The sequence below is a fragment of the Neomonachus schauinslandi genome, chromosome 4 (assembly GCF_002201575.2).
Source record: "Neomonachus schauinslandi chromosome 4, ASM220157v2, whole genome shotgun sequence".
In the NCBI taxonomy this organism is placed as follows: Eukaryota; Metazoa; Chordata; class Mammalia; order Carnivora; family Phocidae; genus Neomonachus; species Neomonachus schauinslandi.
Window position 1 is genome coordinate 153,650,901 of NC_058406.1, and position 23,102 is coordinate 153,674,002.

General features: G+C 44.5%; 1 protein-coding gene across 2 annotated transcripts; it reads right to left on the reverse strand.

The window, feature by feature from the left end:
* Nucleotides 1–22,099: 22,099 nt before the first annotated feature.
* Nucleotides 22,100–22,584, reverse strand: LOC110578764 (V-type proton ATPase subunit G 1-like). Of its 2 annotated transcripts, XM_044914271.1 has the most exons (2): nt 22,472–22,584; nt 22,100–22,351 (listed from the first exon to the last, which is right to left on the reverse strand). In XM_044914271.1, the coding sequence occupies exons 1-2, from the start codon at nt 22,574–22,576 to the stop codon at nt 22,220–22,222; spliced, it is 237 nt and encodes a 78-aa protein (XP_044770206.1). In that variant the 5' UTR covers nt 22,577–22,584; the 3' UTR covers nt 22,100–22,219. The 2 variants fall into 2 exon arrangements, with proteins under 2 accessions (XP_044770206.1, XP_044770205.1); XM_044914270.1 differs by having other exon boundaries at nt 22,100–22,584.
* Nucleotides 22,585–23,102: the final 518 nt, after the last annotated feature.

Here is a 23,102-nt window from a genome sequence, read left to right on the forward strand (position 1 = left end):
CTCCAAATAATTTACGAAGTCTCTGCCCTCAAGGAGGTGGAGCATAATTTACCAAGTCTCTGCCCTCAAGGAGGTGGAGCATAACAGCATACATGTGGGCTGTTCCTAGTGACTTCCTTCCAAAGAGTAGGGTATGGAAAAGTGGCAGGAAAGAATAACTTTGTAGTGGAGAAATCTGACAGACACAACCTCAGCCAGGTGATCAAGGTCAATAACAAAAGTGATAAATCATGTTGATGGTATGTGCTCTAACACCCATCTGGTCATGAGAAAAAGATCAGACAAATCTCAGTACAGGGACATTTTAAAAAATGCCTAACTAGTACTCCTCAAAACTGCAAAGGTTATCAAAAACAAGGAAAGTCTGAGAAGCTGTCAAAGCCAAGGGGAGCCTAAGGAGATGAAACAACTAACTGTAAAGTGGGATCCTGCATGGGATCCTGGAACAGAAAAAGGACATTAGGTAAAAACTAAGGAAATCTGGATAAAGTGTGGACTTTAATAAAAATGTATTGATATTAGTTCATTCATGGTAACAAATGTATTAGTTCATTAGTTGTAACAAATGTACAGTAGTAATGTGAGATGTTATTAACAGGGGAAACTGGGTTTGGCCTATATGGGAATTTGTATTCCTATATGGGCCTGTATGGAATCTGTACCAATTTCATAATTTTTCTGCAAAACTACAACTGTTGTTAAAATAAAGTGCTTTATAAAATAATAAGATAAAATAAAAATTTTAAAAATGATAGGCAAGAATACAAATAGGCAATTTGTAGACAAGAATATGCGAGTAGTCAATAAACATGAAAAAAATATCCCAACCCCTGGGGTCTTCATAGAAATGTGGACAAAACAACAATGGCTTACTCTTTTTCACACATGAAATTAGCGTAAACTATAGAGAGCGATGCTATTTTACTCTGGCTGAGAGGCAGTTTTGCAGTAAAGTGGACACACTCATTTCTTGCTGGTAAAAGTGTAAATTCCTAAAACTTTTGGAAAATAATCTGGGACTGTCTACTAAAAATGCACTTAACTTTGGAGGCCATATTCCACTTCAGGGACTCTTCCAGAAATAATAGCATTGGTGCATGCAAACAAAAGGACACTTTTTGAAGCCTGATTTGAAGATGTGGAAATCAGAAACCCATCTGAATATCTCTCAATAAGGGAATAGCTGAATCAGTTACAGTTTACCCATCCTGCAGAAGATTTAGCTAGTTAAAATAAATGATGGGTAAGGTCCCTACGGATTGGTCTGGAGGGATTCCATGAGAGATGAAGAGGAAAAAGTTGCAGATTCAGGTTTATGGCCCTGGTTCCATACCACACAACAACACAATATACAGATTTGTGTGTGTGAGGTTAGGTATGCAGTGTTGTTTATCCACAAGAGTATCAGGGAAGGATGGGCTGAGCTGTCATCTTTTTCCTTATACCGCTCTGTATTGTTTATAATACAAAAGAAGTATGTGTTACTTTTTAATTTTAAGAAATTTAATAAAATTTGAATGGAAAAATTTAATGGTCACATAGGAGGCAGAGTGCTTTCCCCACCCACCCAGGATACCCAATCTTAATCCCTGGAACCTGAGGATATGTTACTTTACATGGCAAAAAGTTTCAAGTGACATTTGCAAGTGTGAGTAAATATTTTAAAATGGGGAGAGTATCCTAGATTTTCCAAGTGAGTCCAATGTGATCACAAGGGTCCCTCGAAGAAGCAGACCGAAGGGTCCCATGCAGAGTAGGACAGAGCAGAGGTTGTAGTGATGCGAGCCAAGGGGCCACCAGCCAAGGAATGCAGATGGCCTCTGGAAGCTCAGAGAAGCAAGGAAATGAATTCTCCCCCAGAGTCTACAGAAGGAACACATTCATGCTGACATCTTATTTTTAGGATTTCTGATCTCCAGAATTGTAAGCACATACATTTGTGCTGTTTTAAACCACTGAGACTGTGGTACTTTGTTAGAGCGACAAGAGGAAATAAATACAGGGTCACATTTAAGATATCCATCACTTCTACTTTAGTATTTTAAGTTCCTAAAGGAAGATTTTTATGGGGTCAAAAAAAAAAGTAGCCCATTGCGTTTAGTGCAGAGTCTGCTGGAGATTCTCTCTCGCCCCCTCCCCCTCTGCTCCTCCCCCTGCTCACACGCACTCTCTCCCTCTGAAAGTAGTTCAGAGTTTCTAGGGAGAGTTAAGGGCCATGAGGGAACTCAACAGCCACTTGAGATTTTAAAGCTCAGACTGAATAGTAGCAGTTGCCAAATTTAGCAAAAATCAATGTTAAAATGCAGTTGAAACAAGAGTTAACTCTTTAAGGTAGGAAGAAATCTTAACAGTTATGCTTAAAACATTTATCCTTGTATGTAGCATTTCACAGTTGAAATGTACAGGAAGTACATTTAATATTTGCTATCTAAATACATGATATACTTATCAAAAGCAAAGTGAGTGTATCGAATGGGGCGAACAGATTAGGCTGGGTCCTCCCAAAGCAGGTGTGAGATGATGAAAGGTGCGAGAAATTTATTAGGAGAAACACCTGTGAGAGAAAACCCGAGAGGGAGCCGGAAGAGGCTGGGGGAGCCTGCCTTCAGACCATAATGTGGGTCCGGCAGTAAGTGATGGAGAGACGGAAGGAGAGCACTCTGCGGGGCATGGGGGGGGGGTGGTACTGACTAAGATTGCCTGGCAATCTAAGGAAGGATTGCATGCCTGTGAGGGAGTTCCCAAACCAAGCACCAAGTAGAGGAGACCACGCCCCCTAGCGATGAGCCTGCTCCCTCACTGGCTGGAAGCATCCTTGGGAGGCGTGGTCTTAGTGTGAACACGTGAAAGATTTCAGAGCTCGCCGGTTGTTGGTCAGTTGCACTCCCTGCAGTTGGGTATGAGTGATGCCCTCTCATGGCCACCGCTGGCATCCTCAGTTTTGTCCACAAGTGTTTGTGAACTAAGCCTAATGTCTATGCTTGGACTATGGAAACGACATCATTCTTGGAGTGGTGGCACCTCTTATTTAGTGAGGACAGTAACTAACAGGAAGAATTTAAATTTTTTCTAGGACTTGCCTGAAACTTTCACTCAGCTTGTTTTTCGTGATGACAAGATCAAGGACCATTGAAAGCAGAGGACAAAGCCATGTAATAGAGCTGCTCCAAGGGAAAGATGGCAGGAGGAAAAGCCTGGGTCCTGGGCAGTAGAAAGAGATATGACGAGATTCCTGAGATTGGTGGCTTTCTAAGTATTAATAGACCTGGTCCTATTCTTATAACTGCCCAGAGAATATAGCAGGGCTGCAAAGGACCTTGGGTGCTCCCTTTAAGAATATCAGCACTGGGCGCCTGGGTGGCTCAGTCGTTAAGCGTCTGCCTTCGGCTCAGGTCGTGATCCCAGGGTCCTGGGATCGAGTCCCGCATCGGGCTCCCTGCTCGGCAAGAAGCCTGCTTCTCCCTCTCCCACTCCCCCTGCTTGTGTTCCTGCTCTCGCTCTCTCTCTGTCAAATAAATAAATAAAATCTTAAAAAAAAAAAAAAAAGAATATCAGCACTGATCATCCTGAATCAAAGACGATAGGCCTTGCCTTGTTGGAACATCATGTTGGTCTCCTGCATACTATGCAACATTAGGGAGAGGGTTGGAACACCAATAATGCCTGGAATTGACCTTCCACCCAGTTTGGCAGGGTGGAGGCTTGGAAACTGAATTTGATGCAAACAAAGTAAAAATGTGTTTTGTCTCTGGCACACCCATATTTATGGAGGACGAGTCATTGCACTTTGATACTTCTTTTTCATGTGGGTGGTGGGAAGTCCATTTTCAGTCATTTTGAGGGCACCCTCCTCTTAGGGTTGTACTAGGGGCCGGGGCACAGAGGGTTGAGCAGTCTTTTGGCCTGCAGCCTCTGCTGTACAGCTCTGCCCTTCCTCGGCCCATCTCCAACGATCGAGGCATCTGAGTGGGTCACCCATGTCCAGTGTCCTGCCATGTGGTGGGCTGTCCCGCTGAGACCATCTGCTGCCTCTATCCTGCTCACCAACACCAGTATTTCATACTGCTTCCCAATTCTCAAACCTACACACCAGAATTAGAGTAATGCTACCTAGAGTAATGCAACTATCAAATTCCAAATTTTCCGTAGCTTGGAAAATAAGTTTATCTCGTGCTCACATAAAAGTCCGGGACGGGAATTCTCTGGTTGGCAGATGGCTTTCAGGAACCAGGGGCCTTTCATCTGGTGGCTCCTCTCTCCTAGAGCCTTAAAGTTCTCCAGACCCACCCAATGGTTTGTGCATATATATGAGAGAGGAAATGGAGAAATGCGTAAGTTCCTTCACCAGGAAATGCCACAAACTGCTTCTACTCATCGTGGATTGGCAACTAGTCACGTGGTCCCCTCTAGATGTAGGGGAATCTGGGATATGTAGTTCCCAGCTGGGCAACACTATAATATGGAAGGGGAATGTGAGGGAGCGTGAGTCTTTGCTGTACGAGTAGCCAAGGTTGTCACACCTTCCACAGTCCCAGTTCTAGCTAATAACCACACTTCCTACTTCTCTGGAAAATAGAGCCATTCCAATCTTTCCTTATCTTCCTACCACCAAATCCACTGGGATATGTATCCACACTCCCCGCCTTCTCTCTTGTCCCGAGTGTAACGGGATGTCGCATGGCCCTTTCCTTGTTGTCCACATTTTGATTGAAGACAGAGACAAAGAACAATGCCATAAGCGCTAAGTACTCCTCAATCCTAAAGTGGAGGACTAGTCTACAGTGGAAGGCAGCCCCTAGCATAACTCCTCATGGGCCTCATCTCCCGGGACTCCTGCATTTCTGTAGCTGCCTCCTCTTGAGTGTGGACTAAGCCTAGTGATTCACTCCTAATGAACAGAATACCGTACAAATGACAGATGTCATTATGAGATTAGGTTATTAGACTGCAGCCTCCATTGGGCTCCCTTGCTCATTCTGGGTTAATCCAGCTGCTGTGTCGTGAGCTGCCCTAGGAAGAGGCCCACCTGGCAAAGAACTGACGTCTCTGGCCAACAGTCAGTGAGGACCCGAGGCCTGCCAACAGTCATGAAAGTGAGCTTGGAAGTGGACCCTCCCCAGTCAAGCCTTGAAATGACCGCAGCCTGAAATGACATCTTGACTGCAGCCTTGGGAGAGAGCCTAAGCCTAAGGCATCCAGCTAAACTGTGCTTTGCTGACTCACAGTATATCAGTTTGCCAGGGCCGCCATAACAAAGTCCCACAGACTGGGTGGCTTACACAACAGACGTTATATTCCTTTTCTCACAGTTCTGGGGGCTGGAAGTCTAAGATCAAAGTGTTGGCAGGTTTGGTTTCTTCTGAAGCCTCTGTCCTGGGCTTGTAGATGGCCACCTTCCCCCTGTGTCCTCACATGGCCTCTCCTCTGTACTCAACAAGCCCTGGTACCTATCCCACTTCTTATAAGGATGCCAGTCATACTGGATCATGGCCCACCTTATGACCTCGTTTAATCTTACCTACCTCTTTAAAGACACTATCTCCAAATCCAATTACATTCCAAAGTACTGGAGGGGTAGGGTTTCAACATATGAATTTTGGAGGGACACAGCTCAATCCTTAACACACAGTAACTGTGAGATAATAAATGTTTATTGTTTTACGTGCGAAAATTTGGGGTAATTTGGTACACAGAAATGGATAACAAATACAAACACCTAGGTGAGACTTTCTAAGAGACTGTGACATTGTCTCTGCTCATAACCCACCCCTCCAAGCATCTCCAAGAAGGCTGGGAGTTCACTGGTCATGGAAGCAGGTGGTGGTGAGGCTTTCCATAAAGAGAGATGTATGTCAGTGTGCTGAGCTGTGCACCCCCTTAACCCACATCACAGGAAGGGAAGGAATACATTCACCTCACCTTAACTAGTGTGGGAAGTGATGGGGTTCAGGACATGCTACCCCAAAATATGGCACCTTGGCACTGTTAAGAAGAAAACCACAGGTCCAAAATGGAGTCACTGGTGCTAGGACCATAGCACCAAACCACAGCTTAATGACGAATGTAATTGCTCTTTCAACCTTTCCCAGGAATGTAATCTTACCCAGTCAGTCTGGAATTTCCTGATCGGCACGTGAGGTGATCCACCTGATAAGAACCCCTTTCTCCCAACATCTAGTGCCGCTCTGCTAGAGGGAGGTGACTTTGCCCAGAATAATCCTTTTGTTGTTGTTTACGACTTCTTTGTCCCACCTCTGCTCTGCCTTTAAAAAAAACCTTCTGTCTAGTACAGCTGCTTGAAGCTCTTTTCTGTTTGCTAGGTGGGATGCTGCCCAATTTGCAAATCATGGAATAAAGTCAATTAGATCTTCCGATTTACTCAGTTGAATTTTGTTTGTTTTGTTTTTTGGGGGTTTTTTTGGAGTGACAATAAAAAGAAACCTCATTTAGAATAGAGCCAGGAGGCCAGCAGGGGGAGCCCTCACACCCTACCATTCCACACTGTCAGTCACAGACCCAACAGAAGGCGATCCCCTAACCTTGGCACCTGGATACCCCTTTACTCTCCCAGCAAGAGGAAGAAAGCCTTTCCTCCTCCCCAGCAACAGCCCAGCCAATGAGACACTGTCCCAACAAAAAGCCACTGCACTTCAAACTCCCAGTTTACTCAATGGACTTTTTGTTTATACCAGCCATCCAGTTTCTCCTTTCCTCCAAAAAAGAGCATTCCTCACCTTTGTTTCTGGACCTGCCAATGGTTTTGCCTTAGCTTATCTGTCCTGGATTGCAGACTTCTGCTATTCCCGACAAAACTCCTTTTTGCTGGTAAAATAACTGGTATTTTTATTCTTAAGGTTAACTTTTTTTAAACAGCATATTGGATATTTTAAGCTGGAGGTGTATGAGAAAACAGCAGAAGCTGGAAGTTCACTTTGACCTGCCCCTGCCCTTCTCTGAATTGGTCCTAAAACCCTCCTGTGAGAGGTGCCCTCCCTACAACCGGAGGAAAGGAGCATCCTAGTATCTGAAGACAATAGGACACTGTAGTGGCTGCAAATTTTCCCTTCTTCCCTACTACAACTCCTTGGCTGGCCTAATAATTAAATTGACATAAGACAGGTTAACAAGAGGAAAACAAACAAAAGTTTAATAACATGTGTACCTCCAGTATACGTGGGAGAGACCCAGGAAAATGAGGGAACTCTCCAAAATGGCTGAAGCCATCACCCTAAGTACCATCTCAAGCTAAAGACCAAGGAAGATGTAGGGGCAGGGAGTCTGTTATGGGAGATTTCCAGGAAAAGCACAATGAACAAGGATAAGGTTGCTATGCAGATTTAATCTATCGCCTTCTTCATCAATAAGAATTTCTAAACATTTAGTTATCCTGCTCTCCATCTTACAGACAGGGAGGCGCCCTTACTAATGGACATGCCTCTTCTAAATCTAAATGTCCCTTATGAAAGGGAAATGTCTCAGTTTTCAAAGCTTCTTCTGTGTCTGCAGTTTCTTAAAAACAACCAGCTTAAAATAATATGTCAAAGAAGCATATCTTGGGTGGCAAAATCTGCTCGCCTTCAACACCAACAAGAACTCTAATAAACAGGCCTCACCCACCAGTTCATGACACTTACTTCATACTCCTCAATCTATCATATTTCTACACAACTTCATCTATCCCATTCTTCATCAGACATGGCATAAAAATACACAGGTCTTCATTTCCTTATGAAGGCTCCTATGTCATGTAAAACTCACCACAAATAAATCTGTATGTTTTTCTCCTGTTCGTGTCTTTGTCGGTTTAATTTTCAGACCTAGCTGGTACCCTAAGAGGGTCAAAGAAAACATTTTCCTTCCCTACAGAAGCTTTGAGAGATCACTTGGAGAGTCTGAAGTGTGTCCTCTGGGTCTGGGCAGGGAAGAGTGGCTGGTATCTGACCCCACCTGGGAACTCTAAAAGGGAGGGTGACTCTCTTGAGGGTGGCTCCAGCAGGCTGCAGATCTGAGAGGGCAAGAGGTGAGCATCTGAAGAGTTGCAGACCATGCCACCCCCAATATGCCACTTTGGTATAAGGATTATTTTGAGCTAAAGGCAATTGAGAAGAAGCAGATACAAGAAAAGCTCCCTACCCTCCCCCTATTTGCCTAAAAGCAGGACATTTGTAAAGGTTTTCCCCCTGCCCTCTCTACCAGGAAGGACAGAAGTTAATCACTGGAGATAACTCTAGACTCTTATAAGCACCAAAGGAGTCTACGTAACAAATCTTGCTAAAAGTGCCTTTATTTCCCCATATATTTGCTTTCCCACAATTTGCCATCACTGGGAGCTCAAAGTTCTTTTCCTTTGTCTCACTTCTCTAAAACTTTCTTGTTCTTTTGTCATGCTGTATAAGCCTAAGTTCTAACCACCCCTTTGAGTTACTCATGGCTGAGTGCTCCCCATGCAAATGTACGTTACTAAACTTCTATTTGTTTTCTGTTATTATTCTGTCTTTTGTCAGTCTAATTTCCAGGCCCCCAGCCAAAGAACCAAAGATGGGCAGAGGAAAAAGCTTCTTAAACTTGACTGCTTATCACGTCACCTGGGCCTCTTGTTAACTTGTAGATTCTGATTCAACAGGTGAGGGGATCCTAAGTTCTCCATTTTGGACAGGTGACACCTGGGCTGCTGGCCCATGGCCTGCAATGACTTGGAAGATGGTAAGCAGAAAGTGGGAGGGGGCACCCCGAGTGGGTAAAATACCCCTAGAGATGGAGAAAGAATAAGTGGTTTCCTGTCTGCACCCTCATGAGGCTAGCCGGTGACATAAGCTGGGAGCAAGCCAGATGAAGTGGTCCCTGCCACCATGAGACCCTTCCAGGCGCCTCAGCTCTGTTGCCGCTCTCCAACTCCCAAGGCTGCCGCCCCAAACGTGCCCTCCTTCTCCGGTAAGATCAGTTCCTCTCTCTGTTAGAGCCTCCCCAGCCACACACCAATACACGGCTCTTCTCTAACAAAGCAAAGCAAAGCAAAGCAAACCTTTTCTCTACCCCCTGCCCCCTTCAACCACAGTTCCCAGTAAAATTTCCACGTTTTCTCCACTTCATTGCCCTACATTCATTTTAAACACACACACACACACACATTTAAATTGGGAAATATGTATACAAAGGAAGGTAAAAAAAAGTTTTTTTTGTTCCCTGGACAAGTAACTAGTTTCTCTGAGGCTTCTTTTTCTTACCATACAAGGATACAGCCTTACTGTGTTTTGAGAGCACTAAATAAAATAACTCTGCCAAGTATCAAAGGCACAAAGTAGGTCTTCAGTAAACTACCTTAGGTAGTTTAAGGTAAGAAACCCGCCTGGCTCCAGGTAGAGCAGGGCTGGCATCGGCCCAGGCAAGTCTAGGCACGTCCCTGGATTTCTCTCTGCCTTCCTGCCCCGACCCAGTCCCATCAGCTCATGGCCTCCATTCTCTGTGGCCTGGGCTTGAGCTGAGGATTGCAAAATGGAATCAGCAAGGAAAGGGCAGGAATGAGAGGCCAACAGACCTTGTATTCTACCCCCAGCCCCCAGCAAGCTCACTAAAGCACAATCTATCCCTCGGATCCCAGGGGTCTGGTAATTTCTAGATCTCTCTCCTGTTAAATAATAAAAATTCAACTGAGTAAATTTTAAAGATAATAATTGGCTTTACTGAATGATTCATGAGTCAGGCCAGCATCCCATCTAGCAAATTGAAAGAAGCTCCAAAGGGCTACAGGTAGGGAAAGGTTTTTAAAGGCAAGACAAGAAAGTCATTAAAAAAAAGATTATTTGGGGCAAGATCACCTCTCTCTGGGGGACAAAAAGGCCTTCCTTAATAGATGGATTCTCTTACCTGTGCTAACCAGGCAATTCCAGACTGACCAGTTAAGATTACATTCCTGGGAAGGTTGGAAACTGCAATTAGGTGAGGTCCCAGTTTGGTGATGTGGGTCTAGCACAAGGGACTCCATTTTGGGCCCGTTGATTCTTTTTACCCCGCTCTCATTCTGTGTATACCATACCCTCTTCTTACTCCACAGTCTCTGAGAGCCTAGGATGTGCCAATTGTGAGGCCAGGGGCCAGCAGATTTCAGAGACTCTGACCCAACACATTTCCTGTCCTCCAGTAGTTCATCAGAGGGGAGAACAAAGCAGTCAGGTTTCAAATCCTGGCTTCATGGGGGAACGGCTGTGTGGCCTTGGCTGAGACACTTCTAGGGACACTTCCTATTTCTTCACCCACAATATAGGGAGAGTAATACGTACCTTTCAGGGCTGTTTTGAAAATGCCAAGGTGCAATCTAGCTCTTAGGATTTACACAAAAATTTTTCTGTGCTGTTTTTGCCTGTTGAGAAGAAAATGCAACAGCCTCATAAGGAGGAATGGAATATACTTCTCTCTAAAGATAGGCAAGCACATTGGAGATAAAAAATAGTACATGGCAATACAGATTATGATCCGAAAGGCAGACAGAAAAGCAGTTTGGGAAGTTTTTCAGTTCTCTTGTTAATTAACCCCCAGCTTGCTGGGTCAAAAGCGAAAGGGGATGTCTGTGGCCAGACTTCGGTGTCACCACTAGGGGGCGTCGGTGTGTGGAAACGAAAGGGGCCTGGCCGCAAAGTGACTCTGCTTTCCTTGTGGACAGTAGGAAAGACAGAACACAGCTAATTGTCAAGAACGAAGCGGAGGCAGGTATTGAATTTTCGTCTCATTTCTAAATTTAGTTCTTAAGCCATGTGACAAATATAATAAAAAGAGACTGCAAAATGCCAAGGGAGGGAGGGAAACCTACATATTGGTCCTTCCCTTGGAAAATCGCTCCTGGAGAACAAGCAGTATTCTACTGCAATGCTGTTAGCTTGTCAGCGCTGTGCAGAGCATGTTATTAGGGGAATTTATTAATACAGATTCCACAATAATAAGTGGACGCGAAACCTCTTGCTTTGGGCGGTTTCTTATTTGACTTCCTGGGGGATTTCTTCGGATTCCCATCTACTGGAAATTCATGTAAAACATGAAAATAGAGTTTGCATGAATTTCGCTCTGAAATGTTTTCTGTTTTATTTTCGCTTCTGCGGGGCTGGGGAGCATCGAGCACCCTGGGAGCTGTCCTTCTCCCCGACTTTATTCAGGGTGAAAAAGAGGGTTTTCACTACCCTCTAGTGGCTGGCTCTGGCCAGGTTGAAACTGCCGAGGGGCTGGGCCAACAACCGCGCAGAGCAGGCGTCCGTGGGGAGGGGAGCCTGAGAAGGTCTCCAGGCTGTGCAGGACAGGGAGGGAGGAAAATTACTCCCACGGGGGTGCCAGGCTCTTCTGTCCCACTACCCACTCCTGGGCAGGAAAACAGGCCCTGTTGCTGGCAGCTGTAGGAGCTCCTCCGGACTCCGGGCAGCCTCGCCAGGAGGCCCCAGCCTGGGGATGGCAGGAGGGCCGGCACCTGCACGGGGAGCCAGAGTGGAAGCCACTCCTGCCTTGCGGTTCCGTCCTGTGCGCAGAAGGAAGGGGAGCACCGTGGCCTTGGGATGCCCCTCGCCTGGCTGCACCCCTGGTGGGCGGAGAATCCTCCGTGGTCCCACAACCCGCGTTCGCGGTGTGGCCCGGCTGGGTTGCTGGCAAGCCCTGCGTGTAAGAGTCTGTATCTGCTGCCTGTTGAAGTGGTCGTAGGAAGGATTAGAGAGACTCCACGCAGAGGGGGTGCTTGCTTTCGCAGGGAAGCAGCTAGTTATCCGTGACTCTGGGGTATGTTGGATGCTGCCTCCTGACTCTCAGCTTTTCCCACCTCTTTGAGGTTGTAAGTCACTTAAATTTAAATACCCACCTGTGGCTATTGGCGACAGCATCAGACAATGTAGTTCTAGACAATGTGAGAGGGAGACCTTTGTAACTCCAGCACTGAGCGTGAAATGAGCAGTCACAGGATTGGATTCATGATGAACTGTGCGAGTTTTGAAGTGAAGGCAGGCATGAGACAGATGCAATCAGATGCCCGCATCCATCCAGCCAACAAACCTCTTCTACCCCCCCCCCCTTATTAACAATGTTCAAATATGATTTAGTGCCTCCCCCACTAGTCCGGCAGCTGGAAGGCTGACACTCCGCCCTGCTCATCCTATTCATTTTGGTTTCCCCAGCACCCAACACGGTCCCTGACATGTCGTAGAATTGCAAGCATTGTTTGCATTGAAGGAATGGAGCCGTGCTAGGCCCTTGGAGAGATGCCCAGATCAATCAGACATGGATCCTACCCTCAGTGATTTTATGGCCCAATCATAAATACTTAACATACTAGATGAGAAGACTCGTGTGGAAGCGTTGGCATCATTCCTGGCACAAAGTAGGTTCGCAATAACTACTCGTTTATTTTCTCCCTTCCGTTCTCCTATGCCCTCTAGAACCCACCCTCCAAAGATTTCTGAATGGGATAAAGTCCTCAAGGTTTTAGAAGAGGCAAAGATTAATTTTGTCTGGGACAATCAATGAAGGCTTCCTGGAGGAGGAAGCATTTTATCTGTTTGACCCAGAACTCTAAGCAGCATGAACAAAGACGCAGAGATGTGTGGGAAAGTAAAAAGAAGGACGTGTGTGGAGAAATGCAGAAAAGGTCAGTCTTGTTTGTGGAAGTGTATGAAGGAAATAAGTAGGAAACTGGATAGGAAAGTTCCCTGCTTACGAGGTTAGGGAAGGCCCTAAAGGATGGTGTGAAGAACCTGGATTTTATTACCAGCGAGACCAGATAGCCCTGCACCTGGGCAGCTTCTGTTGTTCAACCACAGACTATGTGATGACTCGGGGCTAGCTGCCTAATTCCCTCTGAGCCTTACTTTCTTCATCTGTAAAATGAGGATGATACTACTTTCTCAAAACCTGAATGAGAGCACACTGCAAATACACCCTACACTTTTCTAATCCTTTTCCACTTTGAAAAAGTCTGCATCTTATCACATATAGGGTTAACCCTGCACTCACTTATATGCCATTATCATATTCTAATTAAAAACTTTTCTATTTATGGATATTTAGGTTGCTGCCAATCTTCAAGTAATTTATATCTATGTATCTACAAGATAAATCCATAAAGTAGCATTGCTAAATCAAAGTGTATATGAAATTTAAATGTTGACAGAATTACCAAATTAGTGGATCATAAAAGAGTGGATCAGTTTCCACTCCTATCAGCAATATATATAAAGGTCTGTTTCCTTACACCTTCACTAACGATGTTACCAAACATTTTGATCTTTGCCAGTCTGAAAGGTTTTAAGTTGGTATCTAATTGTAGTCTTAATTTACATTTATATTATTAGGAGGGAGGTTGGGCATCTTTTCAACTTTTAAAGGCCGTTTGTATTTCTTCTCTGGGAACTGTTTGTAGCCTTTGACCATTTTGGTTGTTAGCTTTCTTCTTACTGATTTATGGGAATTATTTATTTATTAAGGAAACTAGCTCTTCTGGATAGGGTAGCAAATGTTCACAATTTGTCATCTCTCTTTCAGTACGTTTATTTTTTCCCCTGGCGGATATATATATATATATATATATATTTTTAATCTTTCTATAATTAGATTGACCATTGCTTTCTTTCACAGTTTCTGGCTTTTGAATCATCCTCAGAAAGGCATCCACTCCAAGATAATAAGAGGAATCTTGGATTTATTTGGGGGTGAGGAAAGAGGCAGGAAATTCCGCTTTCCTTTCTTCTAGGTGGCAGTGACCCTAACACCATTTCTCTGGATTCCTTTGAGCATCAAGAGCCATTCAAGAGCCAGGCAAGGGGCCCTGCTTAGAGGAAGACCATGTATTGATGTCAATGTTCTAAACATCGCTTCGTCCTCACAACAACGGTGTGAGGTGTTAGCATCCTCGTTTGTCAAGTGAGGGGCCAAGGTTCAGAGAGTAAATGGCCCCCAGAGGCACAGCCAGCAAGTGACAGAGCTGGGATGCCGGCACTCCACCCATGAGAACTAGGTTTGGGAAGGGGAGGCACAGCCCCCTTTACAGAGGGACCGGAGGATGGCTGTTCAGTCCCATCCTGTTCATTCCTCCCCTCCGAAGGCCTCCTAGACCCGGCAAGCTTCGGCTTGTAGCCCGCAGACGCAGTGTCTGTCCCAGCAAAGCTGTCCCTGCTCAGGAATCCCAGTGAGGAGCCGTCACGGGAGCAAGGAATCAAGCTCTGGCATGCGCACTGGAAATCGTGCCAGCCGCTAGCATGAGCCCGAGTAGTACAGCTGTCCCCTCAGCAGGGATCCCTGAGGGGACCGCAGTCGAGGGCAGTTCATCTCTGAGACCATTTCCTTCTTTCCACTTGTCTTGGACGCGACAGGGCCCTCTCAGCCACCCTGATTGCAAAAGCATCAGCCTCTCCATCCCTGGCTCTGCCCCCGCTGTTGCCCTCCTTTCGCAAAGCCCTAGTCCGAACGGTTCTCTGGGAGCCGAGCAGCTCTCCTGCAAGCTTGCAGGACTCACACTCAGGTCAGAGGCTGTGCACAATCCTTGTTTCCATTTGGAGTGGGCTAGGGCAGTGAGAGCGGAGGGAAGTGCACGGAGCGCTCCAAGGTAAACCTGGCCTCCCCGCCAGGGCCTGCTGCGGGCTCTGCATAACTAATTGGCCACTAGTCTCTCCGAGCAGGACACAGGCCCAGTGGTGAGTGTCTCGGCCTGGTTATAGTATCCAGCTTTTATTACTGTTCTCTCTATATCTTATCAATGGAGAAAAGGGCAAGGGCCTTAGGCATGTGTCCGAAGATACACGGCAGGCTCACAGCCCCTCTTTGTGGCCCAGTTCGTGCAAGTTGCGTTCCAAGAGGTCTGGTTTAGCAAGAGGAAGTCTAGGCTGTCTTACAGACCGTGGTGATGGTGGTAGCAGGGGCAGGGAGAAAGGTAATGGGGAGGACATCAGAGAATCCAAGACTCCAAAGGGAGGTGCTCTCTCGGTAGGAATTTTAAAATGCTTCCATGGCAAAAGTTAAGGACTACCCTCGAAGTCAGATTTTTTTTTTCCTGTTAATAATAGTGTCTCTTGCAGTAATTTCTTTTTTTCTTTTTAAAGATTTTATTTATTTATTTATTTGACCCAGCAGGGAGGGGAGAGAGCAAGCACAAGCTGGGGGAGCGGGAATGGAGGGGCAGAGGGAGAAGCAGGCTCCCCACTGAGCAGGGAGCCCGAAGTGGGGCTCGATCCCAGGACCCTCGATCACAACTGGAGCTGAAGGCAGCCACTTAACTGACTGAGCCACCCAGGCGCCCCTCTTGCTGTAATTTCTTTGACAGCAACCATAGAAACATTCTTCTAGATATGTCTCCTCAGGCAAGGGAAACAAAAGCAAAAATAAATGATTGGGACTACACTAAAATAAAAAGCTTTTGCACAGCAAAGGAAATCATCAACAGAACAACAAGGCCGCTACTGAATGGGAGAAAATATTTGTGAATGATATATCCAAGAAGGGGTTAAGATCCAAAATATATAAAGAACTCATACAACTCAACACCAAAAAACCAAATAATCCAATTTACAAATGGGCAAGGAACTGAGTAGACATTTCTCCAAAGACAACCAGATGGCCAACAGTCACATGAGAAGATGCTCAGCATCACTAACCATCAGGGAAATGCAAATCAAAACCACAATGAGATATTACCTCACACCTGTTAGAATGGCTAGAATCAAAAAGGTAAGAAACAACAAATATTGGCAAGGATGTGGAGAAAGAGGAAGCCTCGTACACTGTTGGTGGGAATGCAAATTGGTGCAGCCACTCTGGAAGACAGTAAATTAAATTAAATTAAAAATAGAATTACCATATGATCCAGTAATTCTACTACTGGGTATCTACACAAGAATATGAAAACACTAATTCGAAAAGATACATGCACCCCTATGTTTATAGCAACATTATTTATAATAGCCAAGATATTGAAGCAACCCAAGTGTCCATCGGTAGATGAGTGGATAAAGAAAAAGTGGTATACGTAGACAATGGAATATTACTGAACCATAAAAAAACAGACCTTGCCATTTGTAACAACATGGATGGCTGGAGGGCATTGTGCTAAGTGAAATAAGTCAGACTGAGAAAGACAAATACCATATGATTTCACTTATATGGGGAATTTAAGAAGCAAAACAAATGAACAAAGAAAAAAGAAACAAAAAAAACAGACTCTTAAATACGGAGAACAGACCTGTGGTTGCCAGAGGGGAGGTGGGTGGGGGGATGGGTGAAACGGATAAAGAGGATTAAGAGCGCACTTATCATGGTGAGCACTGAGTAATGTACAGAATTGTTGAATTATTCTATTGTCCACCTGAAACCAATATAACACTGTATGTTAATTAAGAGAAAGAAAGAGTGGCTCCTGTCCTCCCAGATGTTGAGGGGCATCACAGTGGATGACACCATCTACTTGGTGCTCACTACTCACTGGCTTTATTGAGTAACCACTAGAAAGTCTTTTGGCCTTGAATTCCTTGAATTTTAAAACTGATCACTCTCACTCCCCAAGCACTGCCGAGCGCACTGCAAAGAGAAAGGCCATTTGCACCTTCCCGGGTCGGGCTACCTTATTTTTTCTCTGCAACTCAGCTTGAATGTCATCTCTTCGGGCAGAACGTCTCCAAGCCCAGGACCGGTCTAAATGCTCATCTCTGTGCTCTCAGCTCTCCGCACCTACTTTTAACATATCCCCACCGACTGTTCCTACCCGGCCCTCTCATCAGATGGTAAAAGCCTTTAAAGCCGGGATTGTTCCTTGCGTGACTATGTCCAATTCATCCCAGGGCCTGGCAGAAAGCAAATGTGTCCAATAGAATTCACCCTTCTGAGCCAAAGTGGAATATTTTTCAATAGATGGTTTTAGAAAAATACACATTAGATTATATGAAATTGAATCTTGGGACTTTGACACTGGGTGGACCTCATCCTTCAGAAGGGTGAAGTAAGGCCCTGAAGATGAAATGGCTTGCCCAGAGCCCAGCCACATGTCAGCAGCCAGGCTGACACGTGAGCACATTTACTGGTGGAACAAAGCTTGTTAATGACATCGGAAACCATCCCTGGGCTGAGGTTCATTCGGATGAAACAGCCCGAAACACATGCATTGGTTGTGCAACCCAAAAAATGCTTTGGCCTTTGTATCTTGTCTTTTTCATTTCTACTAGATATTTTTCTTTTCAAATTTTTACCTTTTATTAGCTTTGATTCTAAAAGTTTACATGCTTATTACAGAGATTCTGGAATACGCCGAAAAGTAAAAGAAAGAAAGGAAAGGAAAAAATGATCTGAATTCCACCAGCCAGAGGCAGCCTGCATTATTATGGTCTTTTGCCACAGCTGAATACATGTGACTGAGATCAAGTTGCATGTTGAATTTTACATTTTTCCTTTTTTTGAGTACCGTTGGATTAGGAGTAAAGTCCTTAAAAATCAGGCCTTCCCGTGTAGTGTTTGCTGTGAAGCTTTTCTGTCAGCACACTTTGTACTGAGTTAATGTATAAATAAAAAGGAGCCAATAATGAAAATAAAAAGGAAAGATGCTACACAATCTAGTATTTGTAATAGCTACACTTTAGTCTGTAGGAATAGATGACCTTTCCCTACCATCCGGATGGCTGGTAATTTTTCCCTGTAATAAATGAAAACTGTTTGTTACATCGTCTCACTGTGATGAAGCAACATCTCTGTATGAAATCTCTCCCTGTATTTCTAATTATTGCTTTCTGAGTCACATCATGTCGTCGACTTTGAAGGAAAGATTTCTAAAAGGTGAATTATTTCAAAACTTAGGATCAGCCCAAAAGGTAATGCTGTTTTTCAGGTTGCCTGAAAAGCACTGATTCCGTGTCAGAAAAAGGTGAGATCATTTTATAAGCAGCAAGAAATACAATAGAGTGAAATGGTGTTGAATTTCGCCTGTAACATAAGGGACCTGGCTCTTCATATTTGAGGGAGGGATTGATTTCTCTTTTTACCTACAGCTGTAAATTGCATGTTAATTGCTGTTATGCAATGCTAAAGGACAGGAGTTGCTTCTTTTTTTTTTTAGGAGTTGCTTCTTGAACTATTTTTTCCCATTGGTATAAAAGTTAAGTAGTTTGAGTTCAAAGATAAAGTAACTAGGAAGACTACCTGGTTCTTAGAACATGGAGCCCAGCTCCTGGATTTAAGTTTGTAGCCACAGAAAAATACCCAAGTAAAATACAGCTGTCTCCCTAATAATCTGCTCACAGAAGATTATTCTCTCTCTTTGGCTTCCATCCGAAGCCTCACAATATAAAATTTAAATATCTGCAGCTTCGTAAAAAACTATTTTGGGGGCGCCTGGGTGGCTCAGTTGTTAAACGACTGGTCATGATCCCAGGGTCCTGGGATCGAGCCCGGAGTCGGGCTCCCCGCTTAGTGGGAAGCCTGCTTCTCCCTCTCCTTCTGCCCCGCCCCCCACGCCCCCACCCCCCACCCCCCACCCCCGTTTGTGCTTTCTCTCTCTCTTTCTGTCAAATAAATAAAATCTTTAAAAAATATATTTTAAACAAGGTAAAGGCTAAAATAAAATTCAGGTTTGACAGACTAAAAATGAAAGCAAGCAATAAAAATAGACTTCTAAATGTTTCTATTTTTAGGTTCTAAGTGCATTTGTGTTGTGAAAATTACATAGACACTAGCTTATGGGGATTATACTTTCATTTCACAAACATAGAAATGTATTTTATTATATTAATACGATCCCACTATCAAATCCTTGCTTATTATGAAACGAACAATAAAAATACTTCTAAAAAGGCAACCCTGCATCTCAACACAGCTTTCAGGGTGGTGCACACTTTCCCACTTGACTTGTATCAGTTTTTTCTCTTTTAATCGCCAGAGGAAACTGCTTAAAAACAGGATTAATGATGGGCAAACAAGATTGCTGTGGAAGTGATTTCGAGGCTACAAAGCAATTTTGAGCCCCCAGGAGACTACACCGCTGAGACTCTTCAAAACAAAGACTCCTGTTTCAGGGGCAAGCCCGCCAGTGAGGACAGGGTGTGAGGCCCTAACCAGTCGAGGCTTCTATGCAAATCTCTCACCGATTTCTAGGAAGTAAGACAATCACCCACATTTACTGATATGTTACTATGTTCCAGGAATGGGCAGGGCACTTTACAAACATTATTCCATGTAACCCCCCACCTCCACCCCCTGTACAGCCCCACGAAGTAACTGCCATTGTGATCTCCATTTTACAGAAAGGAGAGCTGATGTCCAGAGAGGTCTACTGTCTCTCCTAAAAGTCACATGGCTAGGGGGTGGCTGGGAGTCAGTCCAGGTCTGTGTGATGTCCTTCTAACGTCCCACCCCTCACACTGCCCCATTAAGCATGATTTAACATGAAGAGAGAAAAGAGAAAACAGTAGGAATCAGTGTAGGAAGGAGGGTGGAGTCCCCCAAATTGGATTTCTAAACGAAAATGCAAGAAGGATTCCATGCTTCGGCAGAATATCTAGGTTCTCAGAGGACTCTCTTCAAGTGGGATACTTGAGCCAGCAAACTCAGACCCTTCTCCCTTCCCTCCACCTCCCCTTGGGGAGGAAGGGCTGCGCTGACTGCTCCCCAGGCCTCCACGTTCCTGGTTCCAGCCTGGCCTTGGATACAGCCTAGAGACATGCACCCACCGGCAGGCCTGGGCTGGGGCACTCATGCTGGCCAAAGTCTGGGCAGCTCAACCCTGAGAGGGAAGGAAAAGAAGGCCTGTTTCCATCCCAAGTGTCCTGTGTTGTTCGATCTAATTGCACTAGCAACAAAACCCATGCTTGGCTTCACTACTGTGGTTCCTCCTGTCTATTTGACAAAGCCCAGGAGAGGGAGAGGGAGAGGAGGGGCAGGGCATTTAGGGATGGGGGCCCTCTATCCCTCAATAAGCCCTCCCACCACCCTTTGATTTCAGGTTAAATCCCTTTACCCTCAAGGCCCGAAGGACCTGGGCTGGTGGTGACCTCGTACATCTCTTTGGGCCTAAAATCCTGTGAAATTGATTCAAAGGAAAAAAGATAGACTAGAAAAAGGAATAAGGGCAGATCTCCTACAAAAACAAAAAACAACAACAACAAAAAAACCCACAAAAGAAACAAAGATGCTTTTGGCTTTGGGCTATTTAAAACCCAGCCTAAAATATTTAGGTATAGAACCTAGAATGTTAAACACCAACATTCTTTAAAAATATAATTTTTAGAACAGAATTCAGCCCAATTGAGTTGATAAAGGTCTCCAAGGATTTTCACAGCTAAATCTTCAGATAACTTGGCCTTATACTTGTCTTTACCTTTCACTTCTACATCAGTAACCCCAAAACTCAACCACTCGTGGATCCCCTTCATCACAGAATTGTAGCATTGTTTGTTAAAGCCTCCAACCCTGAAACTCCCCTCCCTGATTAGAATCTCCTACCTTCCCGAATCTATCCTTCCACCTCATCCAGTCATGAGTTCTTCTACTCCTGCCATTCCAGCCCTCTAGAGAACATGAGAGTCACTTGCGTTCCCTGGGATCCATTTCCCCTTTGTGCCATTCTTCCCACACGGTCACTATGGTCTAAGGGGGTTGTGATGGGGACTTGTGACTCCGGGCCTGGTCAACAGATCTGTTCAACAAACACTTATATGGTGCTTGTGCTGAGCTAGGCACTCTTCTAAGTACTTTTAAAATGTTAACTTATTTAAGTCTCACAATAACCCTATCAGATAAGTACTATTTTTCCTATTTTACAAAGAAGAAAACTAAGAAATAGAGAAGTTAAGTCACTTGCCCAAGATGCACAGCTACTTTATTTTCCTCTGACTGGTATGATTGGTTCAGCATTGTACCTATGCCCAAATAAGAGCCTAGATGGAATTGCTGGGGCCTCTCCTTAAGAGACTTTTGTTCTTCCCTGCACTTGAAGTGGGGTACAGCCATCTGGTGACCACAGGGAGGAAGCTTCTTTAGGAATGAAGCCATCACAAGACTGAGGGAAAGAAAGAAAGAACCTGAATCTCAGTAACAAAATGGGAGCCCCTGATCAAACCGTGCCTGAAACCAGACCTACTCCTGACCTTTTCAGTTTGGTGAGCTAGTGAATTATCTTTCTGTTTTAAAAAAGTTTGGTTTGAGTTATCTTTCACTTGCAATAAAAAAAGCCCTAGCTAGTACAGCTCAGTTCATCAACTTTATAATTCAGCCTGTCTAACTTTTTACCATTATAAAGTCAACTGATGAGAAAAATGAGCATTCTTTGATGAACACTTGAATATTTAAAAATTTTGTTTTGGCAGCGTATGATACCACAGAAATCATGATTCATACAGATAAGCACCAGTATACACACTTGGATAATTTCATGAGCACAAGCATGCATGGCCCTGATTTTTTTTAAATCAACAATGTCCATTTTTAATTAAACATTTAACTAAAAATGTCCAAATGGATGGCACGTTTACAAAAAGTCTGCCCAGAAATGGGCAAAATATTCTTCTTCTTTCCATCCTGGTGTCAACTCCCATGTCTAACGGAAGCCCCTACCAATCTGGTGAACCACTTGCCACATCAGTCTCTCTCTCTCTTTTTTTTTTTTTTTTGCATGACAAAGTCTTTACTTTCAAGTGATTATCAGTACAACAAGTAAGAACATGTATACAAGTTCTTGAATTCTATCATCTAATAATTTTGATTAAGAGAAACTAAGAGCAGCCCGAACAATATATACTAGTATTCGCTGTTCCACCCTTAGCCGAAAGGACGACTTAAGGCTGGCTGCTGCTTCACACAAGTTACAGTAACTATTTACTACTTTTTCATAGAGAAAGCCCCTGACCTTCAAGAAAGCTTTAGGGAAAAAAAATATTTAATCCCTGTCTTTCTTAAACAGAATTTTTTTTTTTCACTACATCTAAGAAAGAAAAAGTACTGATACATATGTTGCTTGAGCTAAAAGGCATAGGAAAACAGACAATGTATACACATTAAATTTCTAAGAAATATGAGGTAAAAGGAGAAAATCTTTGGATAAGCTCTACGTTTGTACAAAGAAGCTAGATTTGCTATTCTCTAAGAAGTGAAGGGACCTACTACATAATATACAGAAATAACGTAATGCCTTTTCACAAGGATGTAACTACTCAAGATTCGCTGAAGCTTCGTATTCCATGAAGGCATCTAACATGCCAATCTGCACGCAGAGCTGCTCCTTCCTCCCCTATCCATTTATGCGGTAGTTTTCATGGATTTCTGGCCGGATGTCACAGACAAAGGCCAGCAGGTTATCCAGAACTTCATCCCTGTTCTGCTGGAAGTAGGCCTGGAGGATGGTCATCTTCTCCTGGGTCTCCTTCTCCACTTCGGTGCTGCAGCTGCCATGGGATCCCAGAGCCGCAGCTTCCTTGGCCTTGAACTCCTTCTCTCTTTGCAGGCGGTATTGTTCAATTTCAGCCTGAGCTTCTTCTTTGGCCTGCTTCAGCCTCCGGTTCTTTCGCTTGAGGGCCTCCGACACCTTCTCGGCGGCCCGCTTCTCGGCCTGCAGCAGCTGCTGGATGCCCTGCGACTGGCTGGCCATGGCGGCAGCGACTCTGAGGCCACATCAGTCTCTTGATCATCCTTGTTTTTGTGGCCTTTCCAGGTGCGTTTCACCCTATTTGCCCTCTGCTTCTTCATCTCCTTCCTTTGGATTCCATAACAGTTTACTTCTTTGGTTTTCCTCTTGTCTTTTTTGTCCCACTTTCCCCACTAGTACCTCACCAGCGTCGGCATCTCTCAGAGTTTAATTCTCTACAGAATAAAAACTTAGTGGTACTTAGGATACAGGCTTAGCTGCTGTAACAAAAAGCCACTCTCTCCCTCCAGACTAAGCCCCAACAGCAGCCCCAACATGAGAGAAGTGGGTTTCCCCCTCGCTTGTTAGCCTGGAGCCGCCGAGGCCGTCTGGGCTTGGCAGAACATCCAGGAGCTGGGGTTCTTTCTGTCTTGCTCTTCTACCATTCCTAGGAGGGGTATGCATGTTTCCTTCCTTCCTTCTTTCCTTCCTTCCTTCCTTCCTCCCTCCCTTCTTTCCAAGATTTTATTTATTTGAGAGAGAGAGAGAC

Coding starts and splice junctions, on each gene's coding strand:
- LOC110578764 (XM_044914270.1), bottom strand. CDS start 22,576: ATGGCCAGCCAGTCGCAGGGCATCCAGCAGCTGCTGCAGGCCGAGAAG.